General features: G+C 36.8%; 2 protein-coding genes and 1 pseudogene across 5 annotated transcripts; 2 read left to right on the top strand and 1 right to left on the bottom strand.

Moving 5' to 3' along the window:
• Positions 1-1,616, bottom strand: part of LOC104712192 — an 8,815-nt pseudogene extending 7,199 nt beyond the window's left edge.
• On the top strand, positions 6,855-8,929 carry LOC104712191 (AT-hook motif nuclear-localized protein 15-like). 4 transcript variants are annotated; one of them, XM_010429034.2, is made up of 2 exons: positions 6,855-6,951; positions 7,405-8,929. In XM_010429034.2, the coding sequence occupies exon 2, from the start codon at positions 7,637-7,639 to the stop codon at positions 8,585-8,587; it is 951 nt and encodes a 316-aa protein (XP_010427336.1). In that variant the 5' UTR covers positions 6,855-6,951; positions 7,405-7,636; the 3' UTR covers positions 8,588-8,929. The 4 variants fall into 4 exon arrangements, with proteins under 4 accessions (XP_010427336.1, XP_010427337.1, XP_010427334.1 ...); XM_010429035.2 differs by lacking the exon at positions 6,855-6,951 and adding an exon at positions 6,952-7,043; XM_010429032.2 differs by lacking the exon at positions 6,855-6,951 and adding an exon at positions 7,050-7,224.
• LOC104715684 (L-type lectin-domain containing receptor kinase S.4) lies at positions 12,184-14,235 on the top strand. The gene has a single exon (XM_010433073.1). It carries the CDS (start codon positions 12,184-12,186, stop codon positions 14,233-14,235), a length of 2,052 nt encoding a protein of 683 aa, XP_010431375.1.

Here is a 14,255-nt window from a genome sequence, read left to right as displayed (position 1 = left end):
TTGATGTAACCTTCTTTGATTTGAGCGACACAAGCAGCATTGTCTTCGAATAATGTTGTTGGCTCTTTCTTGGTGACTATTCCACTTGATTCTTGTATGTGGTTAGTCACTGATCTGAGCCATACACATTCCCTCGATGCTTCATGAAGAGCAATTATTTCTGCATGATTTGAGGAAGTGGCGACCAAAGTCTGTTTCTGTGAGCGCCATGAGATTGCAGTTCCTCCAATAGTGAAAACATATCCAGTTTGGGATCGAGATTTATGAGGATCCGATAAATATCCTGCATCTGCAAAACCAACTAGACCAAACGCAGAGTTTCTACGATACAACAATCCCAAGTCAATCGTACCTTGAAGATAACGTAATATGTGCTTAATTCCATTCCAGTGCCTGCGGGTAGGAGCTGAGTTGTATCTTGCAAGTAAATTAGTTGCAAATGCAATGTCTGGTCGGGTACAATTTGCAAGATACATAAGTCCACCGATAGCACTCATATAAGGTACTTCGGGACCAAGTATTTTTTCATTCTCTTCACAAGGTCTGAATGGATCTGTGTCAACATTCAGGGACCTACCGACCATTGGAGTACTCAAAGGAGTCGCTTTATCCATATAAAAGCGCTTTAAAATCTTTTTCGTATAATTTGACTGATGCACAAATACTCCATCTTGGAGATGTTCTATTTGAAGACCGAGACAAAATTTTGTCTTTCCAAGATCTTTCATTTCGAACTCTTCTTTCATATGAGTTCTAGCATCATCAATCTCCTTTTGAGTTCCAATTATATTGAGATCATCAACATATACAGCAATGATCACAAATCCCGATGAGGATTTCTTTATAAAGACGCAAGGGCATATTTCATTATTTACATATCCTTTCTTCAATAAGTAATCGCTTAAGCGATTATACCACATGCGTCCGGATTGTTTTAATCCGTAAAGTGATCGCTGTAATTTTACCGCATATATCTCATTAGGCTTTTCCTTTAAAGTCTCAGGAACCTTAAATCCTTCTGGAATTTTCATGTGTATTTCATTATCCAATGATCCATATAAATACGCTGTCACTACATCCATAAGGTACATTTCTAAATTATTAGAAGCTGTTAGACTCATTAAGTATCTGAATGTAATTGCATCCATGACCGGAGAATATGTTTCCTCATAATCAACTCCCGGCCTTTGAGAAAAACCTTGTGCAACAAGTCGGGCTTTATATCGTGTTATCTCATCTTTCTCATTTCTCTTTCTCACGAAAACCCACTTGCACCCAACAGGTTTTATATCATTAGATGCAGTGACAATAGGTCCGAAGACATTTCTTTTATTAAGGGAGAACAATTCAGTTTGCATTGCACTTTTCCATTTCTCCCAGTCAGGCCTTTGTTGGCACTCTGACACAGACCTTGGATCAGGATCATCATTTTCATAATCAATCTCTTTAGATACAGAAAAAGAAAATATTCCATTATCATCATCGATTTCATCTCTAGCCCATAATTTTCCATCTTGGGCATAGTTAATAGAGATCTCATAATTTTCTGTATCGTCTTCCTGATGACTTTTCTCTTCACTTGGTTCCTCTTGAACCTTTTCATTTCCGTCTCCCATTTTCTTTTTCTTTCGGGGATTTTTATCTTTAGAACCTATTGGCCTCCCCCGTTTCAATTGAACTTTAGGCTCATTAACCTTTTTCCCATCGATTTCCTCTCTAGGAATTTCAACTCTTGATGGTGCATTTGCAGCGGGAATATGTGATTTTGTCACCCTTTTTGTATCTGTGAACGCATCTGGTAATTGATTTGCCAAATTTTGTAAATGTACAATTTTCTGAACTTCCAGCTCACGTTGATTCGTAGGGGGATCAAGATGTACCAAAGATGGTGTATTCCATGTAATCTCTTTTGGTACCTGTTTAATTCCTCCCCCTAACGCTGGAAATTCATCTTCATTAAAATGGCAATCAGCAAAACGTGCTGTAAACATATCACCAGTTTGTGGTTCAAGATAATTTATGATACTCGGTGATGCATAACCGACGTATATTCCCAATCTCCTTTGTGGCCCCATTTTTGTTCTTTGCGGTGGGGCTATAGGAACATAAACCGCACATCCAAAAACACGGAGATGAGAAATGTTTGGTTCTTGACCAGACGTTAATTGTAAAGGGGAATATGTATTGTATGCACTTGGTCGTATTTGGACCAACGCTGCAGCATGCAATATAGCATGACCCCATATAGAAATTGGGAGTTTTGTTCTCAATATCAACGGTCTAGCAATGAGTTGTAACCGTTTAATCAAAGATTCAGCCATGCCATTTTGTGTATGAACATGAGGGACCGGATGTTCAACATCAATTCCCATTGACATACAATATTCATTAAAAGCTTGTGAAGTGAATTCACCAGCGTTATCAAGCCTTACTTTCTTTATGGCATAATCAGGGAATTGTGCTTTTAACCTGATTATTTGGGAAATGAATTTTGTGAAAGCCGTATTTCGTGTTGTCAAAAGACACACATATGACCATCTACTAGATGCGTCAATCATTACCATAAAATAACGAAATGGCCCGCATGAAGGGTGAATAGGTCCACATATATCACCATGTATTCTCTCTAAGAATATTGGCAATTCATTCCCGACTTTGGTTGGCGATGGCCTAATTATGAGTTTTCCTTGAGAACATGCATCACATGAAAACTCACCAGAACAATAAATTTTCTGGTTTTTTAACGGGTGGCCATTAGAATTTTGCACAATTTTTCGCATCATGATTGAACCAGGATGTCCAAGTCTCTCATGCCAAATCTTAAACGTATTAGTAAACTTTGAGTTTACTGTAACATACGATGCGAATACATTTATTTTTGTGCAATATAATCCAGAGGATAACATTGGTAACTCTTCCAATATATGTTTTTCCTCGGATTTGATGCAAAGATATTCAATGCCATTCTTATTCATAGTCTTTATATGATATCCATTTCTTCGGATATCTCTGAAACTTATCAAGTTTCGTTGAGACTTAGGGGAATATAATGCATCTTTTATTTCAAATTTTGTTCTCTTGGCATTAAAAAATTGGCTTCGCCAAAGCCCATTATAATCTTTGCATTTCCAGATATAGTGCTCACGCCTTTAGCGGAGTCATTTATTTTGAGAGAGGAGAAATATTTTTTATCTCTAAATATTGAGTGCGTAGTAGCACTATCTGCTAGACACATTTCTTCGTCCTCAATCTCAAAAGTTGACATTTTCTGGAGATAAAACATTCATAAAATATGCATTAATATATAACAAAGTCTTAGGAGATTTAAAATATATTACAAAAAGACTTTAAACACCAAAAGTTTTACAAGCATTATTTTACATAAAGATTTTAATCGCATGATTTTCCGCTCTCTTGATTGACGAGGAAATCTGCGATATCCAGATGAGTTTCATCATTGAGACCATGGTAGGAAGGTCCAGCTTCATTTGAGATGAGATTGGTCTCAACGTCTCTTTCTTTTTCCTTTTGAGACGCTTGATATAGATCGGCCAAATGCTTTGGTATACGACAAGTTTGGTACCAATGACCTTTCATGCCGCATCTGTAACAAATACTCTCATCTTTTTTCTTTATAATGCGGCTGGCATCATTTACATGAAGATCGTTGTTGGCTTTGCCAGCGTTGAAGCTATTAGAATAGTGACCTCTTCCTCTACCTCGGCCACGACCTCCTCCACGCCCACGACCACGGCCACGGCCTCGACCGCGTCCGCGTCCTCGTCCTTGCCAATTATAACTGGATGAAGCAACATTCACTTCTGGAAGTGGAGCTGATCCAGTTGGGCGAGTTTGATGATTCAGCATCACGAGTTGATTATTTTGTTCAGCAACAAGAAGAACGTGCATTAACTCAGAAAATCGAGTGTATCCTTTGGTCCGGTATTGTTCTTGCAGGATTACATTTCCAGGATGAAAAGTTGAGAGCGTTTTTTCGATCATATCATAATCGCTCACTTCTTCGCCACACAAAGCCATCCTGGAGGTGATTCCGAACATAGCGGAATTAAATTCACCAACACTTTTGTAATCCAAGAACCGGAGATTTAACCACTCATGTCTAGCCTTTGGTAAGATCACATATTTCTGGTGATCAAACCTATCTTTGAGTGATTGCCAAAGATCTACAGGATCTTCTTTCGTGATGTACTCATTTTTCAGATTATCGTGGAGGTGGTGGCGTAAAAACACCATGGCTTTGGCCTTATCCTCATCTGACGTCGTTTTCGACGGATCGATGGTGCTTAAAAGCCCATCTGATCTCAGATGCATTCGTGCATCCAATGCCCATGTCATATAATTTTTTCCAGATACATCAATGGCAAGGATTTCAAGTCTGGCGAGATTTGACATAATTATCTACATGAATAATAAGTCCATTATTAATTTATTCATGAGATTTTGATGAGGCAGAGCCTTCCATAATATAATATAAATCTTAACATATGATCGAGAAGGCATGATCGAGAAGGCAGAGCCTATCTTTTTGATCAAGAATGTAGATCTATATGATCAAGGAGGCAGAGCCTACCATTATGATCAAGGAGAAGACATAGTCTTTTTACTCCGTAAATATCTCATATATATATATTCTTGAATTTAAAGAAATTTTAAATAAACAAATTCGACATAAATTAGATGTTACGTCAAAAGATTGATCTGTATAGAAACGGTTAGATCGGTTGGAGCAGAGAGACGATCGTGCTGATAACGTGTTGTAGATAATAACGCAAATATAGAAGATTATTATATATATATATGTGTGTATGTATATGTTTATGTTTATGCAATTGTGTAATTGCACAAAAAAAGTAGAGAAGAAACGTGATGGTGAGGGAGAGGGTGAGGGACACTAACACATCTCTTTTTACTTTGAAATCTTATATATTGTCTATATCTCACTCTCATCACATATTTATAGGTACAAAACAAATGATGAGTCACTTAATTAAAAGAGATAAACATGACAAGTGTTAAAACATGTGTCATGTTTAGTGATGAATAATCACTTCTTTATAACAATTTAGACATAATTTGTCAAATTCTCCATATTATATACACTGAAAGGTACTTATCAGTAGGGTTGCACTTGCACACTATTACGTGTTATCGAAGACTTGTTAGTTAATTACTTATTTTGTGTTCATCTTGAAGAAAACATACTCGATCGTACAGTTATAACTTATGGTCTTCCTTCAATTCTACTAATGATTGAAGTTAAAAGAACACCGGAATAAGTCAAACAGAATATAGAGAAGATATATATAGCATCTGAAGTGTGAACAAGTTAATTACAATTTGACAACGAAACCTGATGATTATAAAGTCTCATGATTACATTAATTGGTGTTGAAACTATATTCTAAACGACATGTTACTATTTTGTGTACGTAGATCAGTAGATGATTTCCGAATTCCGACTAATGGTATTGATTATTGAAGAGCAATGATATTACTGCTCAAAAGGTTTACTGTTAAGATTCCCAAATATCAACTACTGGTTGTCCATATCCGTTAGTTGGGTTTTGATAATCGAACATTATATTTTTGCTTCTATTTTTTCATTTTGTAATATATTTTCAGTGTACAGAGTTGAAACTTTCTACCGTGCATATGTCGTTTTACTTAAAACTGGTGGGGAAGGTAATTACATAAATGATAGACATATATATAGGTAGGTAATATAAATTAAATACTACAAGATGAATATAAAAGGCGACAAAAAGACATTAAATACAAATGGTATAATGTAACGTTCCGTTCTAGTGGCCATTGGGGCCGGTGGTGTCCTCCTTTTCTTGATTCACTTCATTAAAGAAGTGAGACCACCAAATTCAATATTTCAAGAATTATTATTGTTCCTTTTTTGACATCAGACCTCATATATTAGTATTATTATAACTGGATATGGTCGTATGGTCTGGTCAAACAAAATTGTATATACAATGAACTTATAAAATTCCAATTTCTCAAGCGGGAAATGAAAATTTCAAGATGGTGTGATAATATCAAATTTATTTAATATCAAATCGTCGTCATCTCTCCTCAAATTCAATGTCTCAATGTCTCAATATCAAATTTATTTAATATAATCGGAGTATTTTTCTTTCTTTCTGGAAATTGGGTTTATCCTTTAGCATTCAATAACAGATTAGTCAAATACTCAAATGTCACTCTCTCTCGCCTTACCAAAAAAAAAAAATGTCACTCTCTCTCTCTCTTGCATATTATCCAAAACCATATGGGATTGAATTACAAAAGAATTAAAAGACCTTAATTGGACCTTACAATATTTATTTCCATTTATAGTAATTAAACGTTACCACTTTTTTTTTTTTGCTCTATAGTTTTTTTCTTTCTTTATTCGCCATTGCTCTATAGCTAAATAGCTATTTCATGAATGATAAATCATACGTATAACGTGCTTATATTTGATGAAGCTCGAAAACAAGATAATTTAGCGTAAGTTGACAATGTTTATATACACTATACTACTATAGGGTATAGCTGCCTAAATTAAAAGTCTCTGTCTTTTAGAGTTTCCTCGAGTCAACTTCATTATTTTTGGGTTTCTAAGTTGTTTTTTTTTTTACACTCACTATTATCAAACCAAAAAAGAAAGAAAGAAGACAACTTGGTTAACCATATCAGAACCAAGAAATTGACAACTGATGTAAGAAGGGGGGGTAGTAAAGTAAATTCAGAAAGGGTCCACAAAAGTGAGCAATAGAAGAGACAGGCGTCTAGAGAAGCTCGCTCAAACTTTTGCACGAACACTTAAAAGTTCAATGGTCCAAAAGGACGGCTCTGGTCGAGAGATAGAAGAAGAGAAGAGAGAGGACCGCTTCAGAGACCCGTTATTACGAAAGATCAAATCATAATCCCCTTATCGTACGCCTCCCATCAGAGTCCTTTATTTTTTTTTTAACGTACGCACACACGCTCCCAATATATCTTCCCAAAGTACAAAGTAGAAAGAGACGGTAATAAGACTTCTCACACGACTTTCAAAGTACAAAAATCTCTGCCTGAAAATTTAAAAACCTTTTGTTTTGTTTGGTCTCTCTCTCTTCCTCTCTTCTTCTTTTTTTTATTTTAACCCTTTTCTTCTCACTCGCTAGCAAAAAAAAAAACAGACAAAGAAACTTCCTTTTTATGATAAAGGTAATATTTTTATTCCATGGGAATATAAAAGTTAAGATTTTTTGGGTTTCTTTTTTTTTGTTTTCCCTTATTTGATCTTTGCTCTCTTTGCTTTTAGGAAATTTTCTAATTTACGTTTTCTTCTTTGTTCTTGTAGATCTGATTCTTCCTCTTTTTCTTTTCTCTCTCTCTCTTTCTCAGGTATGATGATAGCAAACAAATGATACACCCATGTCTTGTGTGTCTGCTTCATGCAACATGTTGGTTTGGATTTGGTTAATCTAAAGTTCTCTTTTTTTTTAAAGATAAGGTTTTCGGATTCTCTTCCTGTCTTGTAATAGTTTCTTGTCGGAGAGCCCATCAGCCCAAAAAGAAAAAGAAAAAAAAAAGTTTTATTTCTAATTTTTACTGGAGAAGAAAAGGAAAAAAATCAATGGCGAATCCTTGGTGGGTTGGGAATGTTGCAATCGGTGGAGTTGAGAGTCCCGTGACTTCATCAGCTCCTTCTTTACACCACAGAAACAGTAACAACAACAACAACACACCGACTATGACCCGTTCGGATCCAAGATTGGACAATGACTTCACCAGTGGAAGCCCTAACAATACTCAGACTCAGAGCCAAGAAGAGCAGACTAGCCGTGACGAGCAGCCCGCCGTTGATCCTGGATCTGGATCCGGTTCTACGGGTCGGCGTCCTAGAGGTAGACCTCCTGGTTCCAAGAACAAACCAAAGAGTCCGGTCGTCGTCACCAAAGAAAGCCCTAACTCTCTTCAGAGCCATGTTCTTGAGATTGCTACTGGCGCTGACGTGGCGGAAAGCTTAAACGCCTTTGCTCGTAGACGCGGCCGTGGTGTTTCTGTGCTGAGCGGTAGTGGTTTGGTCACTAATGTTACTCTGCGTCAGCCTGCTGCCTCTGGTGGAGTTGTGAGCTTGCGTGGTCAGTTTGAGATCTTGTCTATGTGTGGTGCTTTTCTTCCTACTTCTGGTTCTCCTGCTGCAGCCGCTGGTTTGACCATTTACTTAGCTGGAGCTCAAGGTCAAGTCGTGGGAGGAGGTGTCGCTGGTCCGCTTATTGCCTCTGGGCCTGTTATTGTGATAGCTGCTACGTTTTGCAATGCCACTTACGAGAGGTTACCGATTGAAGATGAACAGCAACAGCAACAACAACAACAACAAGAGCAGCAACTACAGCTAGAAGATGTGAAGAAGCAGAAGGTGAAGGAGGATGATGATAACGAGAGTGGGAATGATGGAAACGAAGGACCGATGCAGCCGCCCATGTATAATATGCCTCCTAATTTTATGCCTAATGGTCACCAAATGGCTCAACACGACGTGTTTTGGGGTGCTGCTCCACCTCGTGCTCCTCCTTCATATTGATGATGATAGTTTAGTTAGGCGGTGGTGGTGGTGGTTGGGTTGGCACGTTTGGAAGGATTATATTTTCCGTTAGGATGGTTAGGCTTTTGTTTATTAAAGCTATTATCAAGTATCTTTTTTTTCTTACGGATGAGATCGGATGACTTTTAGCTAGTGTTTGTTGGTTTGTTTTGTGACGGCTATTACTGGTTTTTCTGACTTAAGACTATTTTGATCTCGAATAGCTTTGTATGATGAAGGTGAAATTGATTGTAGAATCGTCTTTGAAATTTGATGTTGGAAAAACCAAAGCAAATGGTGTGTGTGTGTGTGTTTCTGCAATGGAAGCAATTACGACTATCATTCCTTTCTTTATTGTTGTTGGTAAGTCTTTGTGATTCTTTTTCGATATCTTGCTGTTTGTTAATCGCTTATAAGTATATCTTTGCTCTCCAAACTCTTACCTGTTGAGGCTGATTATATTATCTTAGTTTAGTTTTTTTTTTTGAGCTTGTAATGGGATTAAGAGTTATCGAGGGAAGGGTGTTACTTGCAGCTAGATATCGATGCTTATATGTTGCATCTAGTGAGTGTATATATGGTTCATTTTGAATCTTAAGTGCTTTTGACATAAGATTTAGAGTATACAAATCGGTTAGTTAATGTTGATGAAGTTTTGTGTGTGTTAACTTATTCTAGTCAGAGTTGTTTGTTAGCTGATGGATTTCAACAAAGTTCATTTCTTTGGTCCCAAAAAAGCATACGATTGATCAGAATTGTATCTTTTCCCAGAATGTTTGGGTCTTTGGCATTGTCTTTAGTCTTACCTATTCCTTTTATGTATATAAAAAACATGAGTACGGAAGATTTGGTCCCATGACTAAACTCCGTAGCAATTTTGTATTTTAAAGGCTAAAATACAAAAAGTTGTAACCTTTAGTTACTTGGATAATTTTTTAGAGTACGGTTTAGAGTTAATTGTGTTTGTAATTGCATGTGCACACCAAAATATTATTTAACTAAAACATAATATTTCATCATGCAAATTGTGAAATGTGTTTTTCTATTTATATGAAAATCACATTTTTCACATCTGAATTATCTGCAATGATGGCAGCCAATACTATCATCTGCAAATTGATGTGTTAAGTGTTAAAACATTGATCTAAATTTGTATTTCTCTGGTCATCTTAATATTAGTATTAATAATAATATGATCGATCACGCACATTGCAAAAGATTGAAGGTTGAGTAGTGTAAGTGGTGTAACTAAAAATTTGTACTTCTTGCATACACAGTAATAAGCAAAACCGAGTGCTGGAGTTGCTAGTACGAGTCGATATCTGACATTATGGTTCAGTTTTAAGAAACACATGTTTATTGGATTAGAGCCAAACTGCTTTGTTTTTTTTTTTTGTTTTTTGGTTTGATTAGAAAAAATGATGTGGTTAATCCGGTTTATAACTCTTTTGTTCGGATTCAGCTTCTGATTTTTTGGCCAATAAAGTCAGAAGTTTACTGAGCCAATTTCGAGTTCGACCGACACAAATCTCCACTATATATATGTGCGGTTCTTTTTCAGTCATGCAATAATATTCACGTTTGACGTTTGATTATACTAATTGCTAAACTACATATTTTCTTACAATGTATCTAGATATGAAATTATGAATTAAATAATAATTAGCTTTGGAATTTTGTGATTATTAATCAAATTTTCTATTTGGCATGTTCCTACTGTTTGTTATTCGTCGTTATGCCATCATTTTACTATTTCATTCCAGTGATCACCAGTTACCACAATCAACGTGAATCGTGTTCCATTTTCGATAGTTCTATTAACTTTTAACCGCTTTTATTCAAAAACCCATTTTTCTTGAAGGACCTTTATCTTTAATTAGCTGTTAATCGACACAAAACGTAGACTAAATTATCCCATCTTTTTGTTATTTTCAATATCTTCTCTAACTGATTAATTGACTTCTTTTTCCCTATCCAAGAACAATTCTTCTTACTTCATCTTTCTTAAAGATAACTTCTTCCATTCCAATAATTTTAAATGTCAAGTGGGTCATTTACACGATTCACACTATATAAAAACCCGCGTCATGACGATACTTTAGAATATTTAATTGATGAACTTTTATCGAATGGGTGAAAGTATATAAAGTTATTTTCTTGGTTTTAGTTTTAGTACTTTTGCCAAGACATCGTCATCGGTGCCTAACCACGTTACTGGAATAGTGTCCAGACTGTATGCTTTGTAGCTTACCCGACAACATTGTGTGCGTTAGTTTTAGTTCTATTGCATACGTCGCCTATAAGGATATAGTCATAACTTCTCACATAGTTACTAATTTAGTACTATTAAAAAGATAAAATATGAGGTGTTTTTCAGTCATTTACTACTTGATGTTTTACTCTTAAGCTTACTTTTAGAGCATAATTTGACTACTTAAGAGATAAATTTGAAGACACGACTTAACTATTAAAAAAACTTATAGATCAACGGAATTGTATCGTATCTTACAACCAACGAATAAACCACATATATAGTCTTAGATCAACGAATAAACTTATATATTTTGCCAAGATATGTCACCATATAAAAGGTTTTGTTTAGTCGATAAAAAATAGTTTCACGAAGTGTTTACATAGTTTAAAAAATATTTTCAAGTGTACGTACACAATTTTTGTAATGTGCTTTAGGGCATCTCCAACCCATATCTCCTTTTTTTTTCTTCAAAATAGAGTAACTCTATTTTGGAGTTGGGTTTTGCTCCAATCCTACTCCATTTTGGAGTAAAAAATAGAAATCTCCAAATTGTAGTGTAAAATAGAAATAGAGATCTCCAAATATAGAGAAGAAAATGGAGAATCTCTATTTTGGAGAAAAAAATGGAGATGAGTTGGAACAAAATTAACTCCAAACTCCATTATGAAGATGAAAATGGAGATGAGTTAGAGTTGGTTTTATTACCTTTACATATGCATTCGTAGTTTGCATGTAATGATAAAACAATGTAAACACACTGTTTAATACTTAAAACGCTAAATAATAATAATCATTCTCTTCATCTTCATGTATTGTTTGGACTTACTCACATATAAAGTTATAAACTATCACACAATTCAGAAGTTTAGTCAGACGTCATTTAAACCGTTAAACATCAGTTTAAAATCATGAAACATGGAACGAACCCCGATATCCTCTAGTAATACAGTTGTATCCGTCAGAAGAAAAGGTTAAGAAAATCGTAAGTCAAAAAATCTTACAATTTATACGCACTTGCTCATCGATTAAACTAATCAGTACCGACGATCTCGATTGATAGCAACAACATCGGAACTCAAAAGTAAATGGTACTAACCTCGTATACTCATACTTTAATATTAGACTTGCATTCACTGTTTGAATATTATAAAGTTTCATCTCTGTCTAGAAATAATCACATGTTCCTCTATCACCAACATTATTCTCAGCATCACATGCTTTCATAATCTTCACAATCTTCTTAACCTCTACTCCTACTAGATCGTATGCTAGAAGAACTATAACCCTTAAAACCTCATTAACCATTAATGTGTATGCTTCTCTCCCAAGAAAACAATTCTTGATGGCTCAGACGACCTTTGTTTTCGTCTGGTTACTACTACTTTTCTTCACACACTTAGTTTCATCTCTACCTCAAGACTTCTCCTTCGTTGGATTTAAAAAAGCCTCAGAGAATCTAGTCATAACCGGAGTTGCAGAGATCGCCGACACTGGAGCCATCAGGCTCACAACAGACACACAACGCGTGATCGGTCACGCTTTCTACTCCTTACCAATCCGGTTCAAGCCACTCGGTGTTAACCGAGCTCAGTCTTTCTCCACGTCTTTTGCAATCGCCATGGTTCCAGAGTTTGTTACTCTTGGAGGCCATGGACTTGCCTTCGCCATCGCTCCGAGTCCAGATCTCAAAGGTTCTCTTCCTAGCCAGTACTTAGGTCTTTTGAATTCAAGCAGAGTTAACTTCTCGAGCCACTTCTTCGCTGTGGAATTCGATACTGTCAGGGATTTGGAGTTTGAAGACATCAATGATAACCATGTTGGAATCGATATAAATAGTATGGAGTCAAGTACTTCAACTCCCGCTGGATACTTCCTTGCTAATTCAACCAAAAAAGAGCTTTTCCTGGACGGTGGTAGAGTGATTCAAGCTTGGATTGATTACGATTCAAACAAGAAAAGGTTAGATGTTAAGCTTTCTCCATTCTCGGAGAAACCAAAGTTGTCTCTTCTTTCTTACGATTTTGATCTGTCCTCTGTTTTGGGAGATGAAATGTATGTTGGATTCTCTGCTTCTACCGGTTTGTTAGCTAGTTCACATTACATCTTAGGTTGGAACTTTAACATGAGTGGAGAAGCATTGTCTCTGTATTTGCCATCTCTCCCTCGGATTCCTAGTTCAATCAAGAAGAAGAAGAGCACTGGTTTGATCCTTGGAGTATCTCTCATGTGTTCCCTTTTGATCATCGCGGTTCTTGTCGCTGCATCGGTGTTCATAGTAAAAAAGGCTAAAGATGAAGACAGAGTTGAAGAGTGGGAGCTTGATTTTGGTCCGCATAGATTTTGTTACAGAGAGCTCAAGAAAGCTACTAATGGTTTTGGGGACAAGGAGCTTCTCGGGTCTGGAGGATTTGGTAAAGTATACAAAGGTAAACTTCCCGGTTCAGAAGAGTTTGTAGCCGTCAAGAGAATCTCTCACGAGTCAAGACAAGGTGTACGAGAGTTCATGTCAGAGGTCTCGAGCATTGGGCATCTCCGGCATAGGAATCTTGTTCAGTTGCTTGGTTGGTGTCGAAGACGGGATGATTTGCTTCTTGTCTATGATTTCATGCCTAATGGAAGCTTAGACATGTACTTGTTCGACGAAAACCCTAAAGTTATCTTGACTTGGAAGCAAAGATTCAAAATCATCAAAGGGGTTGCTTCCGGTTTACTCTACCTACATGAAGGATGGGAACAAACAGTCATTCACCGAGATATTAAAGCCGCCAACGTTTTGTTAGACGGTGAAATGAACGGGCGGGTGGGAGATTTCGGTCTAGCTAAGTTATATGAGCATGGATCGAACCCAGGAACCACAAGAGTGGTTGGTACATTTGGTTACTTGGCACCAGAACTCACAAAATCCGGGAAACTGACAACAAGTACAGATGTTTATGCATTTGGAGCAGTTTTGTTAGAAGTAGCTTGCGGAAGAAGACCCATCGAAACAAGTGCCTTACCGGAAGAGCTTGTAATGGTTGATTGGGTTTGGTCAAGGTGGCAAAGCGGAGACATTAGAGACGTTGTGGACAGGAGACTCAACGGTGAGTTTGATGAAGAGGAAGTGGTTATGGTGATCAAATTAGGCCTTCTCTGTTCGAACAATTCGCCTGAGGTTCGACCTACGATGAGACAAGTGGTTATGTATCTCGAAAAGCAGTTCCCGTCGCCTGAAGTTGTCCCTGCACCAGATTTCTTAGATGCAAATGATAGTATGTGTCTTGATGAGGGAAGTGGTAATGCAGGTGAGTTTGAGGATTTTGTGGATTCAGCTAGGTTTTATAGTGGACCGAATGAAACTACTACTTCATCCATATTCTCCTTCTCCGGTAAAACTAGAACTGATCCAAGATAACAAGCTTCTTTTAAGCACGT

Source organism: Camelina sativa, chromosome 9, assembly GCF_000633955.1.
Source record: "Camelina sativa cultivar DH55 chromosome 9, Cs, whole genome shotgun sequence".
NCBI lineage: Eukaryota > Viridiplantae > Streptophyta > Magnoliopsida > Brassicales > Brassicaceae > Camelina > Camelina sativa.
The sequence above is the reverse complement of the archived record's forward strand: the minus strand, read 5'-3'. Positions and strand labels throughout refer to the sequence as shown.